This window comes from Salvelinus fontinalis, chromosome 22, assembly GCF_029448725.1.
Source record: "Salvelinus fontinalis isolate EN_2023a chromosome 22, ASM2944872v1, whole genome shotgun sequence".
Taxonomy (NCBI): Eukaryota; Metazoa; Chordata; class Actinopteri; order Salmoniformes; family Salmonidae; genus Salvelinus; species Salvelinus fontinalis.
The window spans coordinates 28,347,989-28,363,938 of NC_074686.1; the positions used below are offsets into that span (position 1 = coordinate 28,347,989).

Below are 15,950 nucleotides of genomic sequence, written 5' to 3' on the forward strand. Positions count from 1 at the left end.
TGTGGGCACCGTTTGTCATAGTTATAGTGCAATTAATGTATTGTTTTGTGTAGTGGCTTTGTCATGCATAAAAATATATATTTTTTCTGAGTTTTCCCGTCCAAGATGTACATGCTAAAATCGCCACTGGACTTAAGTTTTGGGGGGGAATTCAGGGTCAACTTACTGTTGAGTTAGAATACGCAAGGTGCAAGGTCGAAAATTGGTTGAGCGTCAGAAGTTTTTCTATTGTTATGTCAGTCACAGAACATGTGAAGTCCTTGGACTATAAGGAGCACGTTAGGTTGCTTTAGTCCTTTATTTCACCATGTCTGTCTGGAAATTGAGTGTGTGGGGCATTGTCTGTGTTCAGTCAGTCATGGACAGAAGAGTTGTTGTTGACAGACTCAAAGCATGTGCATGTTGATGGGTTTGTATGGAAGTTTGTGTTAGGCGTGGATCACTGTTATAAATTCATATTTCATAAAGCCTATTAGACTACTCCATAACTCAGAGCAGCCTGTCTGTGAAGGGGGCAGGTCCCCCCAGGGAGCATAGGTACACCAGCATACTGCTGTCTGACAAAATGGTCTGTGACCAGAAGTCTGATTTGCCTTGACAGAAAAGCAGCTGTGACCAACCGGCAGCCACTTTTGGGGTGTATGCAAAATCAGGGAAGGACTACCCAGAACTTGCCCAATAATAAATGCTAGTTTATGTTGCTAAGCATTTTGCTAAGTCTGCACTAACAAAACCACCCCGGGTCACAAATTGTGTGGAATAGATCAAACAGCGTACCTTCCCCAAAGCTGACTTAAGTTAGGTCCAGCTTCATACATCAATTTAGCTTTGACCATAAAGGAATTGTAGGGCATGTCTGCTCTTTGATTGTTGGTCAAGACCCAGAGTGTGATCCAATTTCAGATGGCAACCAGTCCACAGTGAAGACAGAAAAATACTTCAGAAACTGGACTCATCTGGGAAATAAAGCTCCAAGGGTCATGGATTGAAACTGGGGGAGAAATGTCCACTTGAAAATTGGACTGATGGTATACCGTATAACAGTCAAGAAACAATTACAGCTTTCAGTAAAGTACAACTGTGTGATTACTTAATTCAAATTTATTTGTATACATTTTGTTTTTAAACAAAAACCAAACCTTATTGTCAACATGAACACCTCAACAAGAACACCTCAACAAGAACCCAACTTAAACCAGTACAGTCATCTAGAAAAGCTCTAACCATCATATTCCCATCAACATGATTAGATTCCTTTAAGATCAATGGCTAGGTTACATCCCAAATGTTATTCCCTATAGTGCACTACTTTCGACCAGAGAAGTAGTGCACTGTAAGCAATAGGGTGCCATTTTAAACAAGCTTAGGTACAAAACAGCATGGGTAACAGCAGGAGACTTGACAAAGAAAACTAAACCAAGAGATCTAGTCCATATCCACCTAGGCAAACTGCTGGATGGTTACTGATATGAAATCCCACCCATGACCCGATGTATCCAAATGTTGTTATCCCATTTAAATGCACCCAGTTAACCCATCGGCCTGAAACGTGATTACATCAGGGTTTTCATTAATGAAATCTAAATGACACCACCTCAAAAACAACAACTTATAAAACACACTGAACAAAAATCAGAGCAACAATTTCTCTCAATAAAGTGAACTTCAAACTGTAGTGATGGAACACATTGCTTTTAGTTATGTCCTTAATTTGAGTGAAAAAAAAAAAAAAAAGGTTTCCCGACCCAGGCTGCATTATAAAAGTAGTTTATCAACACCTTCGGGGGAAATTGACAGTGATTTTCCTCTTGGAAGAGGAAGAGCTGGAACAGTCCAAGTCAACTCCCCAAATGGCACCCCATATAGTTCACTACTTTTGATCAGGGCCTTAGTCAAAAGTAGTGCACTAAATAGGGAACAGGGTGCCATTTGGGACGTAACCTAAGAAACATTGACCAGTGCCACAATAAAATGATCCATAACTTTGGAAACAGCAACACTCAAGATATTAGTGCATCTCAAATCTAAATAAACAAAAAATATTTTCAATAAACCCCTCATAACAGAAAAGCAGGCAGGCAATTGGAATTCAGTGATGGAAAACGGTGACTAAAGTAGCTTATTAAGACAGGAACAAAAAAAATAGTACCTGAAAAATGTGTTAAGAGTTGTGCCCAATGCTGCCCTCATAATAATTCAACGCACTGGTTTATCTTAAATGGAAGGAGTATGGGGATGGAACGTGAATTAATAAAGGGAAAGTTAATCGATCTCACTATTCTAAAGATTAAATTTACTGTATTACAAATCTATGTACAGAGAGGACCCGCTAAAAGCTTAAACCCAAACAAACCGACATTAAAATAATTTCAACATAAATAGTAAAAAATAAAATATAAATATACACAGGTGAGCGTAAAAGTCTTTTTTTGGTTTGGGACAATCAAAAAACCCAACAAAAACCACAAAGGAAAAAAAAAAAAGTGACACCACACATTGCCTTGTGTTATGAGAATGCTGAAGCACCAAAATTACTTCCTCTCTTCCCTGCGTGACAGTGGTTGAGGTGGTTTAAAAGCGGTCTAAACCCCAGGACCGTGGTCCTAGCCAAGCCAATCATGGAGCAGTCACAGTGGCCACGCCCATCAGGTGCAAGTGTTGAGCCGCCACGGTCGGTGTGTTAAAATGGGTCTCGAAGCGAGCGAGGGATGTCAGGGAGAGAAAGCATCCAGGTAATGTATATTTTTTTAAGTTTCTGTTGCTTCTAGCGCTCCAAAGGCCAGGATGTCATCTTGTCATAGTGCAGACTGGCACACATCACCCCCTGTGGTGGACAGAAAACAGACAAGCATTCAGCAAACCATCAGCTAGGATTATAGGGCTTTTTCAATTCCATTTTTTGATTCCTTGCGTCCTCTCACCTTCTCAAGACCCATTGGATGAGACGGTCAGATGTCCCTCCCCTCTGACCGTCCAAGCCAATGGGTTGAGAAGTAGGCGATTCTTTCCTTTAGTTGTCAGACTGTTTGGACAGTTCTAGTATCTCAATTGGTCTTCTCACTTCCTCACATTCTCTCTCCTCGAAATGCATTCAGAATGACCTTGGGTCCATCTCATCCAATACAGTTGAGAAAGAAGCGAGTAATCGCGGGAAGACAAATTGAGATACTAGGACAACGAGAGGATAGAAGGTTCTTCAGGATGGACATATTGTTATGGATAATGACAATCTACAGACATTGCTTCTTTAAAAAAAGTCTGAGCACCTGGTACAGCGGGGGGGGGGGGTCAGTATGTGTATGAGCACCTGGTACAGCGGAGGGGAGGGTCAGTGTGTGTGTGTGAGCACAGTGTGTGCTCACTTAGCCTGACCACATTTAGTCGAGTGGGCGATAGGCTGACCAAGATTTCTTTAGTCGAGCAGTAGCAAAAAAAAAATAAAAAAAAATAATCATGGTGCACAGGACACCTGTCTGACTCGCACCTGTCTCGGTGGACTAATCCATTGCGGAGGCCGTGGAGATGGCAGAGTCCATCAACAAGACATGTGATACTGGAATTGTATATGGTTATATTTGGTAAAAATAAATGGTGCAACAGTAACAAATCTAATATTTTATAACAAATGTGCTTTTTCCTGCATTGGATACGGTCACTGTCCGCGGTTCTGAAATATAATCTTCAGTGCGCCGCAGAATCGGCACCTTTCCCTATGTTGCTAAATGCATATTAGCAAAGTTAACCAGCATATTGGGATTGAGAACAATGTGACGGAGGCAGCAGCAGCGGAGAAGGAACAGCCCTTGACTTAGCCTAATTGTCTAAGAAAATTGAGGAGAGGAAACCAACTTAAATTAGGTCTATAATCAACTGCCCAACTTAAAATGTGCCTGGCTTTATAAATAATTCCTATATATCTACATAAATAAAACAGATCTTGCTTCTGTTGCCTGTTTGAGTGTTTGTTTAAGAGCTTACTGATTCCATGAGCACCAAGCCTCATGCAACGGCTAAATGCCGGATAAAGCAATTTCACAGATTTGTTTATAAATCTTTGCTATGCTGTAATAATGATTGATTTAGGATTTATTATGATCATAATAATAAGTAACGTTATCATTAGTAGGCTTTGTATAACAGCCTTGTATAACCATCAGCAAGCTGTAGGAGCACATCCTGTTTAGTCTTAATACCGTAACTTACTTAGGTCTATATTTCAATATATAGGCTATTGTATCAATCATTCGTTCATGCCATCACAGAGCATTCATGCTTTGAAACGCAATCAAGTATTTTTGTTTTAAAATTAAACAAAGCAAGCTTTGAATAATTAGCCTGTTTTCTGTCTGCTGTAATAAAGGCTTTATATTTTTTTTTATTAGAACAGACTGGTACACTTATTTACTTAGTGTTGTTTACACTGTTCCAAATGGTCAGACAAAGTATTGTAATCTAACAGCAACAGTTTGGCACACAATACTTCCTCCTATACTAGAGGAAGTGGCCGATTAATTAGGGCCGATTTCAAGTTGCCATAACAATCGGTAATCGGGCCTCCCGGGTGGCGCAGTGGTCTAGGGCACTGCATCGCAGTGCTAACTGCGCCACCAGTCTCTGGGTTCGCGCCCAGGCTCTGTCGCAGCCGGCCGCGACCGGGAGGTCCGTGGGGCGACGCACAATTGGCATAGCGTCGTCCGGGGTAGGGAGGGTTTGGCCGGTAGGGATATCCTTGTCTCATCGCGCTCCAGCGACTCCTGTGGCGGGCCGGGCGCAGTGCGCGCCAGCCAAGGGGGCCAGGTACACGGTGTTTCCTCCGACACATTGGTGCGGCTGGCTTCCGGGTTGGAGGCGCGCTGTGTTAAGAAGCAGTACGGCTGGTTGGGTTGTGCTTCGGAGGACGCATGGCTTTCGACCTTCGTCTCTCCCGAGCCCGTACGGGAGTTGTAGCGATGAGACAAGGTAGTAATTACTAGCGATTGGACACCACGAAAAAAAAAAATTGGGGAGAAAATGGGATAAAAAAAATTATTTAAAAAAAACAATCGGTAATCAGCATTTTTGGATGCCGATTACATTGCATTCAAACTGCGTGGCAGGCTGACCACCTGTTACGCGAGTGCAGCAAGGAGCCAAAGTAAGTTGCTAGCATTATCCTATAAAAATCAATCAATCTTCACAATCACCAGTTAACCCAGTAATAGCCTCAACTATGAGAGGTTAACTAGCTTGTCCTGCATTGCATATAATCAATTTATCATCAAATCACAGCCTACTTCGCCAAACGGGTGATGATTTAACAAGGGCGCATTCGTGAAAAAAGCACAATCGTTGCACGAATGTACCTAGCCATATAAACATCCTTTGCCTTAAAATCAATACACAGGAGTATATTTTTTTACCTGCATATGTAGTTAACAAATTCATGTTAGCAGGCAATATTAACTAGGGAAATTGTGTCACTTCTCTTGCGTTCATTGCACGCAGAGTCAGAGTATATTAAACAGTTTGGGCCGCCTGCCTCGTTGCAAACTAATTTGCCAGAATTTTACATAATTATGACATAACGTTGAAGGTTGTGCAATGTACAGCAACATTTTGACTTAGGGTTGCCACCCGTTTGATAAAATACAGAAAGGTTGCATATTTCAGCGAAAGAATAAACGTTTCAGTTTCGAAATGATAGTTTCCAGATTTGACCATATTAATGACCTAAGGCTTGTATCTGTGCGATTATTATATTATAATTATGCCTATGATTTGATAGAGCAGTCTGAGCGGTGGTAGGCAGCAGCAGGCTCGTAAGCATTCATTCACTCTTTACTGCGTTTTCCAGCAGCTCTTAGCAATTCTTGATCACAGCGCTGTTTATCACTTCAAGCCTATCAACTGCTGAGATTAGGCTGGCAATACTATAGTGCCTATAAAAACATTCAATAGTCAAAGGTATATGAAATACAAAATGGTAGAGAGAGAAATAGTAGAAACGTCATAATTCCTATAATTACAGCAACCTAATATTTCTTTACCGGGAATATTGAACCACCTGCTTTCATATGTTCTGAGCAAGGAATTTAAACATTAGCTTTTTTTACATGGCACATATTGCACTTTTACTTTCTTCTCCAACACTGTTTATGCATTATTTAAACCATATCGAGCGTGTTTCATTATTTATTTGAGACTAAATAGATTTTATTTATGTATTAAAATAAAAGTGTTCATTGTTCATTCACCATTGTTGTAATTGTCATTATTTCATATGTAAAAACGGCTGATTAATCGTTATCGACGTTGAAAAATCATAATCGGTCGACCTCCATCCTATACCCTGCTTTTTCTTTATCTCCAGTAGTTTCCACAACTAAGTCAAATGTCTTCCACAGATCTGACTTCCCCTGAGCAACCAGTAAACATTCGCCCATTTCCAGTTTATTTTTCATGTCCTCTGCATCCATTTTGCTGTCACGTGTTACTGTGTTGGGAGTTTGTTATAGCCAATTAATTGATGTGATTAATAGGCTATAGGTCAGTCCCATTATTATTATTATTATTATTATTATTTTTTAAAACTTTATTTAACAAGGCAAGTCAGTTAAGAACAAATTATTTTACAATTACGGCCTACCCCGGCCTAACCCTCCCCTAACACAGACGACGCTGGGCCAATTGTGCGCCGCCCTATGAGACTCCCAACCATGGCCGGTTTTGATACAGCCCGATTTCAAACCAGTGCCTGTAGTGACGACTCCAGCAATGAGATGCAGTGCCTTAGACCGCTGTGCCACTCGGGAGCCCTATTGGTCACATGCATGCGATCCTTACATGTTTCACATAAAGAGAGCAAGGGTTGAGGGAATGTTTTTCCTAAACAAATTAGGGATTTTGGTAACAGAACTTTTCAGTCAGACACAAGAAACTAAATGGCTGAAATGATGTAGCAGCTTCAGCACAGAGAGCGCAATAAACACTTCCTGTGCTGTGGTGCCTTTTCACTGCAGTAGGGAGGGGTGCGAGACAACGTGCGCCAGTCACACAGACCCTTGTTTATTTTTTAACAGTGTGACCATCGGGCTCTGAGTAACTTGTCTCAATTATTTAATCAAAGCTTCAGTCAATCTAGGTGCATATGTAGTTGGTCTTATTCAAACACATAGGGTGTTTGTCTATATGGAAAAATAAGTTTAAAAGACCAATCGATTGATCAAAAGAACAGGACGACTCGGTCAACCAAGGTTTTCTTTTGTCGTTGACAACCCTAGTGGGAGGGCCAGGGTGTGTGTTCACCCGGTACACTGGGAGGGCCAGGGTGTGTGTTCACCCGGTACACTGGGAGGGCCAGGGTGTGTGTTCACCCGGTACACTGGGAGGGCCAGGGTGTGTGTTCACCCGGTACACTGGGAGGGCCAGGATGTGTGTTTGTATGTGCTCACCTGGTACAGGAGGGTCAGTGGGCTACAGCAGAGTCAGCAGAGTCTGGACTCCACAGTCCACAAAGTTCTGGAAACGGGGCACCACATCACATCAAATAATGAGCCGGCTGAAACAACCACAGTGAACCTTAACACAGGAGCTATTACCGCAAAAACACCCTTGGAGAAAATCAGTCATCCTTAGCCTACACATGAATTACTGATACAGACTGGCGGATGGTACTGTTTGTGCGCTCAAAGGACTCACACCAACACAATATAAGCTTTGCCAAACACTGCCACCCAGTGGCCATTACTTGACCAGCAGACAACACAGACGGTACAAACATTCCAATCAGTTCAAATAAAATGACATATCTGGTCATGCATACTTAACAGTAACCAAAAGGTATAGACAGTCATTCAGAAGACGTGAGCGTCACCTGGTTGACAAACCGTGTCCTCTGCTCCCCGGTCCAGTGTGGTGAGGCGTACTGGGAGAGGAGAGCAGGGGGTCAAAGGTCAGACATACAGGAACACATAAGCATCCATTTATTCCTCCACTGGGAATATGTGGAGCAGGTGGGACTGTCGATCATGCTATGGTACAGTATGTCAGAGGTATGTGGGTGGTCTATGCATCTAGCATTTAACGCATGTATATTAGTTTAGTATATTATAATTGTTGATGCTCAATGTGTCATATTGTATTGCGTGTTTTCTCCAGGGAACAAAAAAGTTGTTTAATTAATACGTTCTCTGCCTGTACAAGTATGTGTTTACCTGGTACGCGTAGGCGGTTTGTGAGTAGCTCATGGGCATCTGTGGCATCATGACTCCTTGAAGGCCGTTATATGAGTAAGGCTGAGAAAAGAGAAAAAACAAATATATTTATAGTCTGTCAATCTGGTGTAATTTTAGGAGTACTTGTGTAGTTTTATTGGGCCATGTTTAGCAGAGCACAGCGTTGTGGAATGTTATATTGAAAAAAAAAACATGCCTCTGATATCTAGAATAAGGAATCCCGTCAGCTCTATTCAGGACATTTCTATTTGCAACGTCCAGTGTCTGCCTACTGAACATGGTGGGCAGGTGCACTTTTGGGACCACTATTAGTCCAAAAGTGTGAACTGATCCAAGCCCATCTTCAAATCAAACTTTATTTGTCACATGCGCCAAATACAACAAGTGTAGACCTTACAGTGAAATGCTTACTTACAAGCCCTTGACAGTGCAGTTCAAAAAGAGTTAACATATTTACCAAATAGACTAAAGTAAAAAATAAATACAAACACAATAAGAATAATGAGGCCATATACAGGGGGTTTGTACATGTAGGTGAGGTGACTATGCATAGATAATATACAACGAGCAGCAGCACTGTACAAAAGGGAAGGGGGGGGGGGGGGGGTCAAAGTAAATAGTCCGGTGGAGATTTTATTAATTGTTAAGCAGTCTTATGGCTTGGGAGTAGAAGCTGTTGAAGAGCCTTTTGGTCCTAGACTTGGCGCTCCGGTACCGCTTGCCGTGCGGTAGCAGAGAAAACAGTCTAACTTGGGTGACTGGAGTCTGACAATTTTATGGGCCTTCAACTGTATATAATAGGCGGTATCAGAGGAAGTCAGAAGTTTACATACACTTAGGTTGGAGTCATTAAAACTTGTTTTTCAACCACTCCACAAATTTCTTGTTCACAAACTAGTTTTGGCAAGTCAGTTAAGACATCTACTTTGTGCATGACAAGTAATTTTTCCAACAATTGTTAACAGAGATTATTTCACTGTATCACAATTCCAGTGGGTCAGAAGTTTACATACACTAATTTGACTGTGCCTTTAAACAGCTTGGAAAATTCCAGAAAATTATGTCATGGCTTTAGAAGCTTCTGATAGGATAATTGACATCATTTGAGTCAATTGGAAGTGTACTATGGATGTATTTCAAGGCCTACCTTCAAACTCAGTGCCTCTTTGCTTGACATCATGGGAAAAATCAAAAGAAAATCAGCCAACACCTCAGAAAAAAAATTGTAGACCTCCAAGGGAGCAATTCCTAAACGCCTGACGGTACCATGTTCATCTGTACAAACAATAGTACGCAAGTATAAACACCATGGGACCACACAACCGTCACACCGCTCAGGAAGGAGACGCGTTCTGTCTCCTAGAGATGAACGTACTTGTACGAAAAGTGCAAATCCCAGAACAGCAAAGGACCTTGTGAAGATGCTGGAGGAAACAGGTACAAAAGTATCTATATCCACAGTAAAACGAGTCCTATATCGACATAACCTGAAAGGCTGCTCAGCCAGGAAGAAGCCACTGCGCCAAAACTGCCATAAAAAAGCCAGACTACGGTTTGCAACTGCACATGGGGACAAAGATCGTACTTTTTGGAGAAATGTCCTTTGGTCTGATTAAACAAAAATAGAACTGTTTGGCCATAACCATCGTTATGTTTGGAGGAAAAAGGGGGAGGCGTGCAAGCCGAAGAACACCCTCCCAACCGTGAAGCACTGGGGTGGCAGCATCATGAGAGACTGGTGCACTTCACAAAATAGATGGCATCACGAGGAAGGGGAATTATGTGGATATATTGAAGCCACATCTCAAGACATCAGTCAGGAAGTTAAAGCTTGTTCGCAAATGGGTCTTCCAAATGGACAATGACCCCAAGCATACGTCAGAAGTTGTGGCAAAATGGCTTAAGGACAACAAAGTTAAGGTATTGGAGTGGCCAAACCTCAATCCTATAGAAAATGTGTGGGCAGAACTGAAGCATGTGCAAGCAAGGAGGCCTACAAACCTGACTCAGTTACACCAGCTCTGTCAGGCGAAATGGGACAAAATTCACCCAACTTATTGTGGGAAGCTTGTGGAAGGCTACCCAAAACAATTGGGTCAAATGTTTAAGGCAATGTTACCAAATACTAATTGAGTGCATGTAAACTTCAGACCCACTGGGAATGTGACCAAAGAAATAAGACTACTATTATTCTGACATTTCACGTTCTTAAAATAAAGTGGTGATCCTAACTGACCTAAGACAGGGAATTTTTACTAGGATTAAATGTCAGGAATTGTGAAAAACTGAGTTGAAATGTATTTGGCTAAGGTGTATGTAAACTTCCAACTTTAACTGTAGGTCCTGGATGGCAGGAAGCTTGGCCCCAGTGATGAACTGGGCAGTACACACTACCCTCTGTAGCACCTTATGGTCAGATCCCGAGCAGTTGCCATACCAGGCTGTGATGCAACTGGTCAGGATGATCTCGATGGTGCAGCTGTAGAACCTTTTGAGGATCTGGGGACCCATGTCAAATCTTTTCATTCTCCTGAAGGGGAACAGGTTTTGTCCTGCCCTCTTCACGACTGTCTTCGTATGTTTGGACCATGATAGTTCGTTGTGTATGTGGACACCAAGAAACTTAAAACTCTTGACCTGCCCCACAACAGCCTCGATGTTAATGGGGGCCTGTTCAGCCCGCCTTTTAAGGGAGAGGTTGGTGTCCTGGCACCACACCTCCAGTTCTCTGACCTCCTTCCTATAGGCCGTCTCGTCATTGTCGGTGTCGTCAGCAAACTTAATGGTGTCGGAGTCGTGTTTGGCCACGCAGTCGTGGGTGAACAGAGAGTACAGAAGGGGACTAAGTACACACCCCTGAGGGGCCCCAGTGTTGAGGATCAGCGTGGCAGAAGTGTTGTTGCCTACCCTTACCACCTGGGAGCGGCCTGTCAGGAAGTCCAGGATCCAGTTGCTGAGGGAGGTGTTTAGTCCCAGAGTTCTTAGCTTAGTGATGAGCTTTGTTGGCACTATTGTGTTGAATGCTGAGCTGTAGTCAGTGAACAGCATTCACATAGGTGTTCCTTTTGTCCAGGTAGGACAGGTCAATGTGGAGTGAGATTGCATCATCTGTGGATCTGTTGGGCTGGTATGCGAATTGGAGTGGGTCTAGGGTATCCGGGAGGATGCTGTTGATGTGAGCCATGACCAACCTTTCATAGCACTTCATGGCTACTGACGTGAGTGCTACGGGGCGGTAATCATTTAGGCAGGTTACCTTCGCTTCCTTGGGCACAGGGACTATGGTGGTCTGCTTGAAACATGTAGGTATTAGACTCGGTCAAGGAGAGGTTGAAAATGTCAGCAAAGACACTTGAGTTGGGCCACGCATGCATTGAGTACACATCCTGGTAATCCATCTGGCCAAGCAGCTTTCCTAATGTTGACCTGTTTAAAGGTTTTATTCACGTCGGCTACCGAGAGCGTTATCACACAGTCATCCAGAACAGCTGGTGCTCTCGTGCATGCTTCAGTGTTTCTTGCCTCGAAGCGAGCATAGAAGGTATTTAGCTCGCCTGGTAGGCTCGCGTCACTGTGCAGCTTGTGTGTGGATTTCCCTTTGTAGTCCATAGTTTAAGCCCTGCAACATCCGAAAAGCGTCAGAGCCGGTGTAGTAATATTCAATCTTAGCCCTGTATTGACGCTTTGCTTGTTTGATGGTTCTTCTGAGGGCATAGCGGGATTTCTTAAAAGCGTCCGGATTAGTCTCCCACTCCTTGAAAGAGGCAGCTTTAACCTTTAGCTTGATGCGGATGTTGCCTGTAATCCATGGCTTCTGGTTGGGATATGTACGTACGGTCACTGTGGGGACGACGTCGTCGATGCACTTATTGATGAAGCCGAATACTGAGGTGGTGTACTCCTCAGCGCCATTGAATGAATCCCGGAACATATTCCAGTCTGAGCTAGCAAAACAGTCCTGTAGTGTAGCATCCGCATCATCTGACCACTTCTGTATTGAGGGGGGGGTCACTGGTACTTCCTGCTTTAGTTTTTGATTGTAAGCAGGAATCAGGAGAATAGAATAATCGTCAGATTTGCCAAATGGAGGGCAGGGGAGAGCTTTGTATGCATCTCTGTGTGTGGAGTAAAGGTGGTTTAGGATTTTTTCCTCCTCTGGTTGCACATGTGACATGCTGGTAAAAATTTGGTGAAACTGATTTAGGTTTATCTGCATTAAAGTTCCCAGCCACTAGGAACATCGTTTCTGGGTGAGCATTTTCTTCTTTGCTTATGGCCTTATATAGAGTTGGTTGAGAGCGGGTTTTAGTGCCAGCTTCGTTCTGTGGTGGTAAATAGACAGCTACAAATAATATAGATGAGAACTCTTGGTAAATAGTGTGGTCTACAGCTTATTATAATGTACTTTACCTCAAGTGAGCAATACCTCGAGACTCCCCTAATATTAGACATCGCGCACTAGCCGTTATTGACAGACACACACACCCCCACCCCTCGTCTTACCAGACGTAGCTTCTCTGTTCTGCAGGTGCATGGAAAAGTCCGCCAGCTCTATATTATCCGTATCATCGTTCAGCCACATCTCGGTGAAACATATTACTGTTTTTAATGTCCCGTTGGTAAGATAATCTTAAATCATCAATTTTATTTTCCAATGATTGCACGTTAGCAAAGAACAACGGATGGCAGTGGGAGTTTACTCGCTCGCCTACCGATTCTCAGAAAGCAGCCTGATCTGCGGCCCCCTTTCCTGCGTCTTTTCTTCAAGCAAATTACGGGGATCTGGGCCTGTTCCAGTGAAAGCAGTATATCCTTCTCGTCCCAAGGTGAGTAATCACTGTTCTGATGTCCAGAAGTTATTTTCGGTCATAAGAGGCAGTAGCATCAACATTATGTACAAAATAAGTTACACAAAATGCAAAAAAATAACAAAATAGCACAATTGGTTTAAAGAATGTAAAACATTAGCCATGTTCTTTGGCGCTATCTTGCAACAGTGTCTGTGTTCTTAAAGGCACACAGGGACCTGGTCAAAAGTAGTGTACTACATAGGGAATAGGGTGTCATTTGGGACCCAGCCAGTGGCTTTGGGGTGATGACAGGGCCTTACCTGGATGTAGGGATTGCCCCCGTTGAGTACAGGTGAGGGCTGAGCCACGCCCACTCCCATAGGAGAGCAGCAGGTGCAGTAGATGTACTGGGAGGGGCTCATCCAGGGGACCTGACCAACCAGGTGAGACGGCATGGAACCTGGGCGGGGCAAACAAATAAACAGAATGCCAGATCTCACAATGCTTTGATGTGGTCAGCTAACCACATCATTTGATGTAGCAATTTTGATGTCTGACTGCAGTCAATGACCTGGCATGCCACCATTGGTTGATGCTATGCAACATCTGCAATGTAGTTGAACTGGTACATGTTTAGCCACAACCCAGACTTCAGCAGTGGCAATAGATTACAAAAGACAAGGTCAAATAGCTACTACACACACACAGATTAAAAAAGTGAACATAAATGAAGCAACACTCACGTGAGCTCCTTTCCTTCATGATTGCTGGACCCAGCTTCAGTTTCCGTCCTTTAAAACTGATCTGTTGCTGCAGAGTAAACACGGTGAAGAGGAAACATTCGCTTGTGATTAGAATGAAGGCAAAGTTTTAAAGACTTGACTCCATTTAAGATGCATTATGTTAAATAAATGGTTCTTACTTCAACGATGGTTTGGATGTCGACATCTTCATTGAAGTAAACAAATCCATATCTACACAAAGAATGACATTGTTCCATATAAGGCAAGGTTTATTTGGATGGATCCAATTGCCTTGACTACAGCCTACTAATTTGGGACTCACCCTTTGCAGATGCCTCCGCGGTAAGTGATGATTTTCACTTCTTTCACCGCGCCAAATCTCGCAAAGAAGTCCCGGATTTCATTCTCATCCACCTAAAAAAAAGGGCCATATGAGCAAGTTAGATGTTGACTTTATTGTATCCATTAGAGAATTATTTTTGGTTAAGGATCAGTTTAATTCCAGTGAGCAGGCCAAATGAACAGAGACTATCCCAGTGAAACATTCTCACCCCCTCCAAAGCACACTTAATCATAGACTTCCCCATGTGGAGGCTCTGCATAATAAGTAATCAAATCAAAGTTTATTTTTCACTTGCACAGGATACAGCAGGTGTCAACGGTACAGTGAAATGCTTACTTGCAAGCTCAGTGCAGGGGTCAATATCAAAATATAAAACATTTAAATAAAAAATTATCAATATTAAAAAGTCAATAAAAGTATCCATAAAAAATATAAAAAAATCGAAAATGGAAATGCCAGCAGAAAGAACAAGAATATACACTATAGCAGTTAGTTATTCACCTTCATGTCGATTCCTCCAACAAAAAGTGTGTTTGGTGTCATTCTACCTTCAGGTAAAATATAACCATTTGACAGCTTCAAATTTAGGGATGTCTGAAATCCATCTCTCTGTTTCTGAATATCCTGGAATAAAGAGAATAAAGTAAATATTTAATTGGTCACTAGTTCATTTGCCTGGCACAACCACAACAGCCTGCTGAAGAAGTTAGCTGAAAGATATTAGCCAACTAATGTAGGCATCCATTGTGGCCAGTACCAGAGTAGGCGTCAATCATCAGATAGATAACTTTAATCTCCTGACCTAGGTAGCTAGTTCAGTCACAGATGAAAGGCGTTAGCTAGCTAATATCCTGGATGAGCTCATTCACTCTAATAGAATTTCAAAAAGGCAACCGGGAAATCGTTGACAATCATGAGCACACTCTACTTATAGTTCAGCAATCAGGATATTGTCCGACAGTTCCCGGCTAGGTAGCTAGTTCCCAACCACTTAATAGAAAAACGGATTCGTTCTAACAAATTTGTATTAATCTGTGCTAACTACAACTTCGACATATCAACTAGCTGCCTAGACAGCTTATGAACGATTATATTTTAGTGCCAGGGCACTGGCTAGCTAGACTAGGAGGCACGAGGCAACCACCATCACCAGAGTTGGCAACTAGCCATGTCAACTACCTACTTAGCTATAAACATAGTTAACCTTGTAATAAACTGGCATATCAGCTGGTTTTAATCAAGCATGTTAGTTAGTCTTTTAGATAATGACCTAGAAATGTTACACTTGTAGTTTACAAGTTCGCTAAAGTCAGGGAACTTTAGCTCGCTTGTGCGAGAAATTGGACAGCTAAAAAAAGATCAGTTCGCTAACATTATCCGCATCTCAGCAAACTGTTCACTGGACGTAGTAGAGGCCGGGCAATTCATTCATTTGTTCACTAACATATATAAATATTGTGGTTGGATCATTGCCAAAACACAGACTTAGCTAAATACTCACCATTTCTAAAACCGTTAAAACAGAATAAATTAAACACACTGCCGCGCAAACTTTCCCCGCTTCAAGTGCAAGAAAAAAAAAGTTGAAACTAATGACTGTCAAAAAGTCACGCCCAACGCACTTGCTGAACCTAATTGGGATGTTTCAAAAAGTAGACAAGGGGTGTTTTTCCGAATGTTTTTATGATCTATAATGTTTTTTTACGGGTCATTTAGTTACAACTTTGCTAAAAACAGTAGGCTATCTTTTAAAGATTTACAATATTTAGTGGTATACACTTTTATTGATAAATAAAGACGTCTGATATCGAGAACCTAGTTTACAACCCCCTCCCAAATGTGAATCAATGGTGTGATACAA

General features: G+C 42.3%; 1 protein-coding gene across 2 annotated transcripts; it reads right to left on the bottom strand.

The window, feature by feature from the left end:
• Window positions 1-1,095: 1,095 nt before the first annotated feature.
• Window positions 1,096-15,663, bottom strand: dazl (deleted in azoospermia-like). 2 transcript variants are annotated; one of them, XR_008754158.1, is made up of 10 exons: window positions 15,591-15,663; window positions 14,591-14,713; window positions 14,069-14,160; window positions 13,926-13,977; window positions 13,747-13,813; window positions 13,324-13,463; window positions 8,193-8,273; window positions 7,853-7,903; window positions 7,431-7,537; window positions 1,096-2,824 (listed from the first exon to the last, which is right to left on the bottom strand). XR_008754158.1 is itself a non-coding variant. In XM_055877058.1 (10 exons), exons 1-9 carry the CDS (start codon window positions 15,591-15,593, stop codon window positions 7,453-7,455), a joined length of 654 nt encoding a protein of 217 aa, XP_055733033.1. In that variant the 5' UTR covers window positions 15,594-15,663; the 3' UTR covers window positions 1,096-2,824; window positions 7,431-7,452. The 2 variants fall into 2 exon arrangements, 1 of the variants encoding a protein (XP_055733033.1); XM_055877058.1 differs by having other exon boundaries at window positions 7,431-7,497.
• Between the last annotated feature and the right edge of the window lie 287 nt (window positions 15,664-15,950).

Bases quoted from the DNA above. Each gene is read 5' to 3' on its own strand.
- dazl (XM_055877058.1), bottom strand. The intron at 14,161-14,590 runs GTGAATAACTAA...CCTTTTTTTTAG, and splicing joins TTGGAGGAATCGACATGAAG to GTGGATGAGAATGAAATCCG. The intron at 13,978-14,068 runs GTGAGTCCCAAA...TTCTTTGTGTAG, and splicing joins CGCGGAGGCATCTGCAAAGG to ATATGGATTTGTTTACTTCA.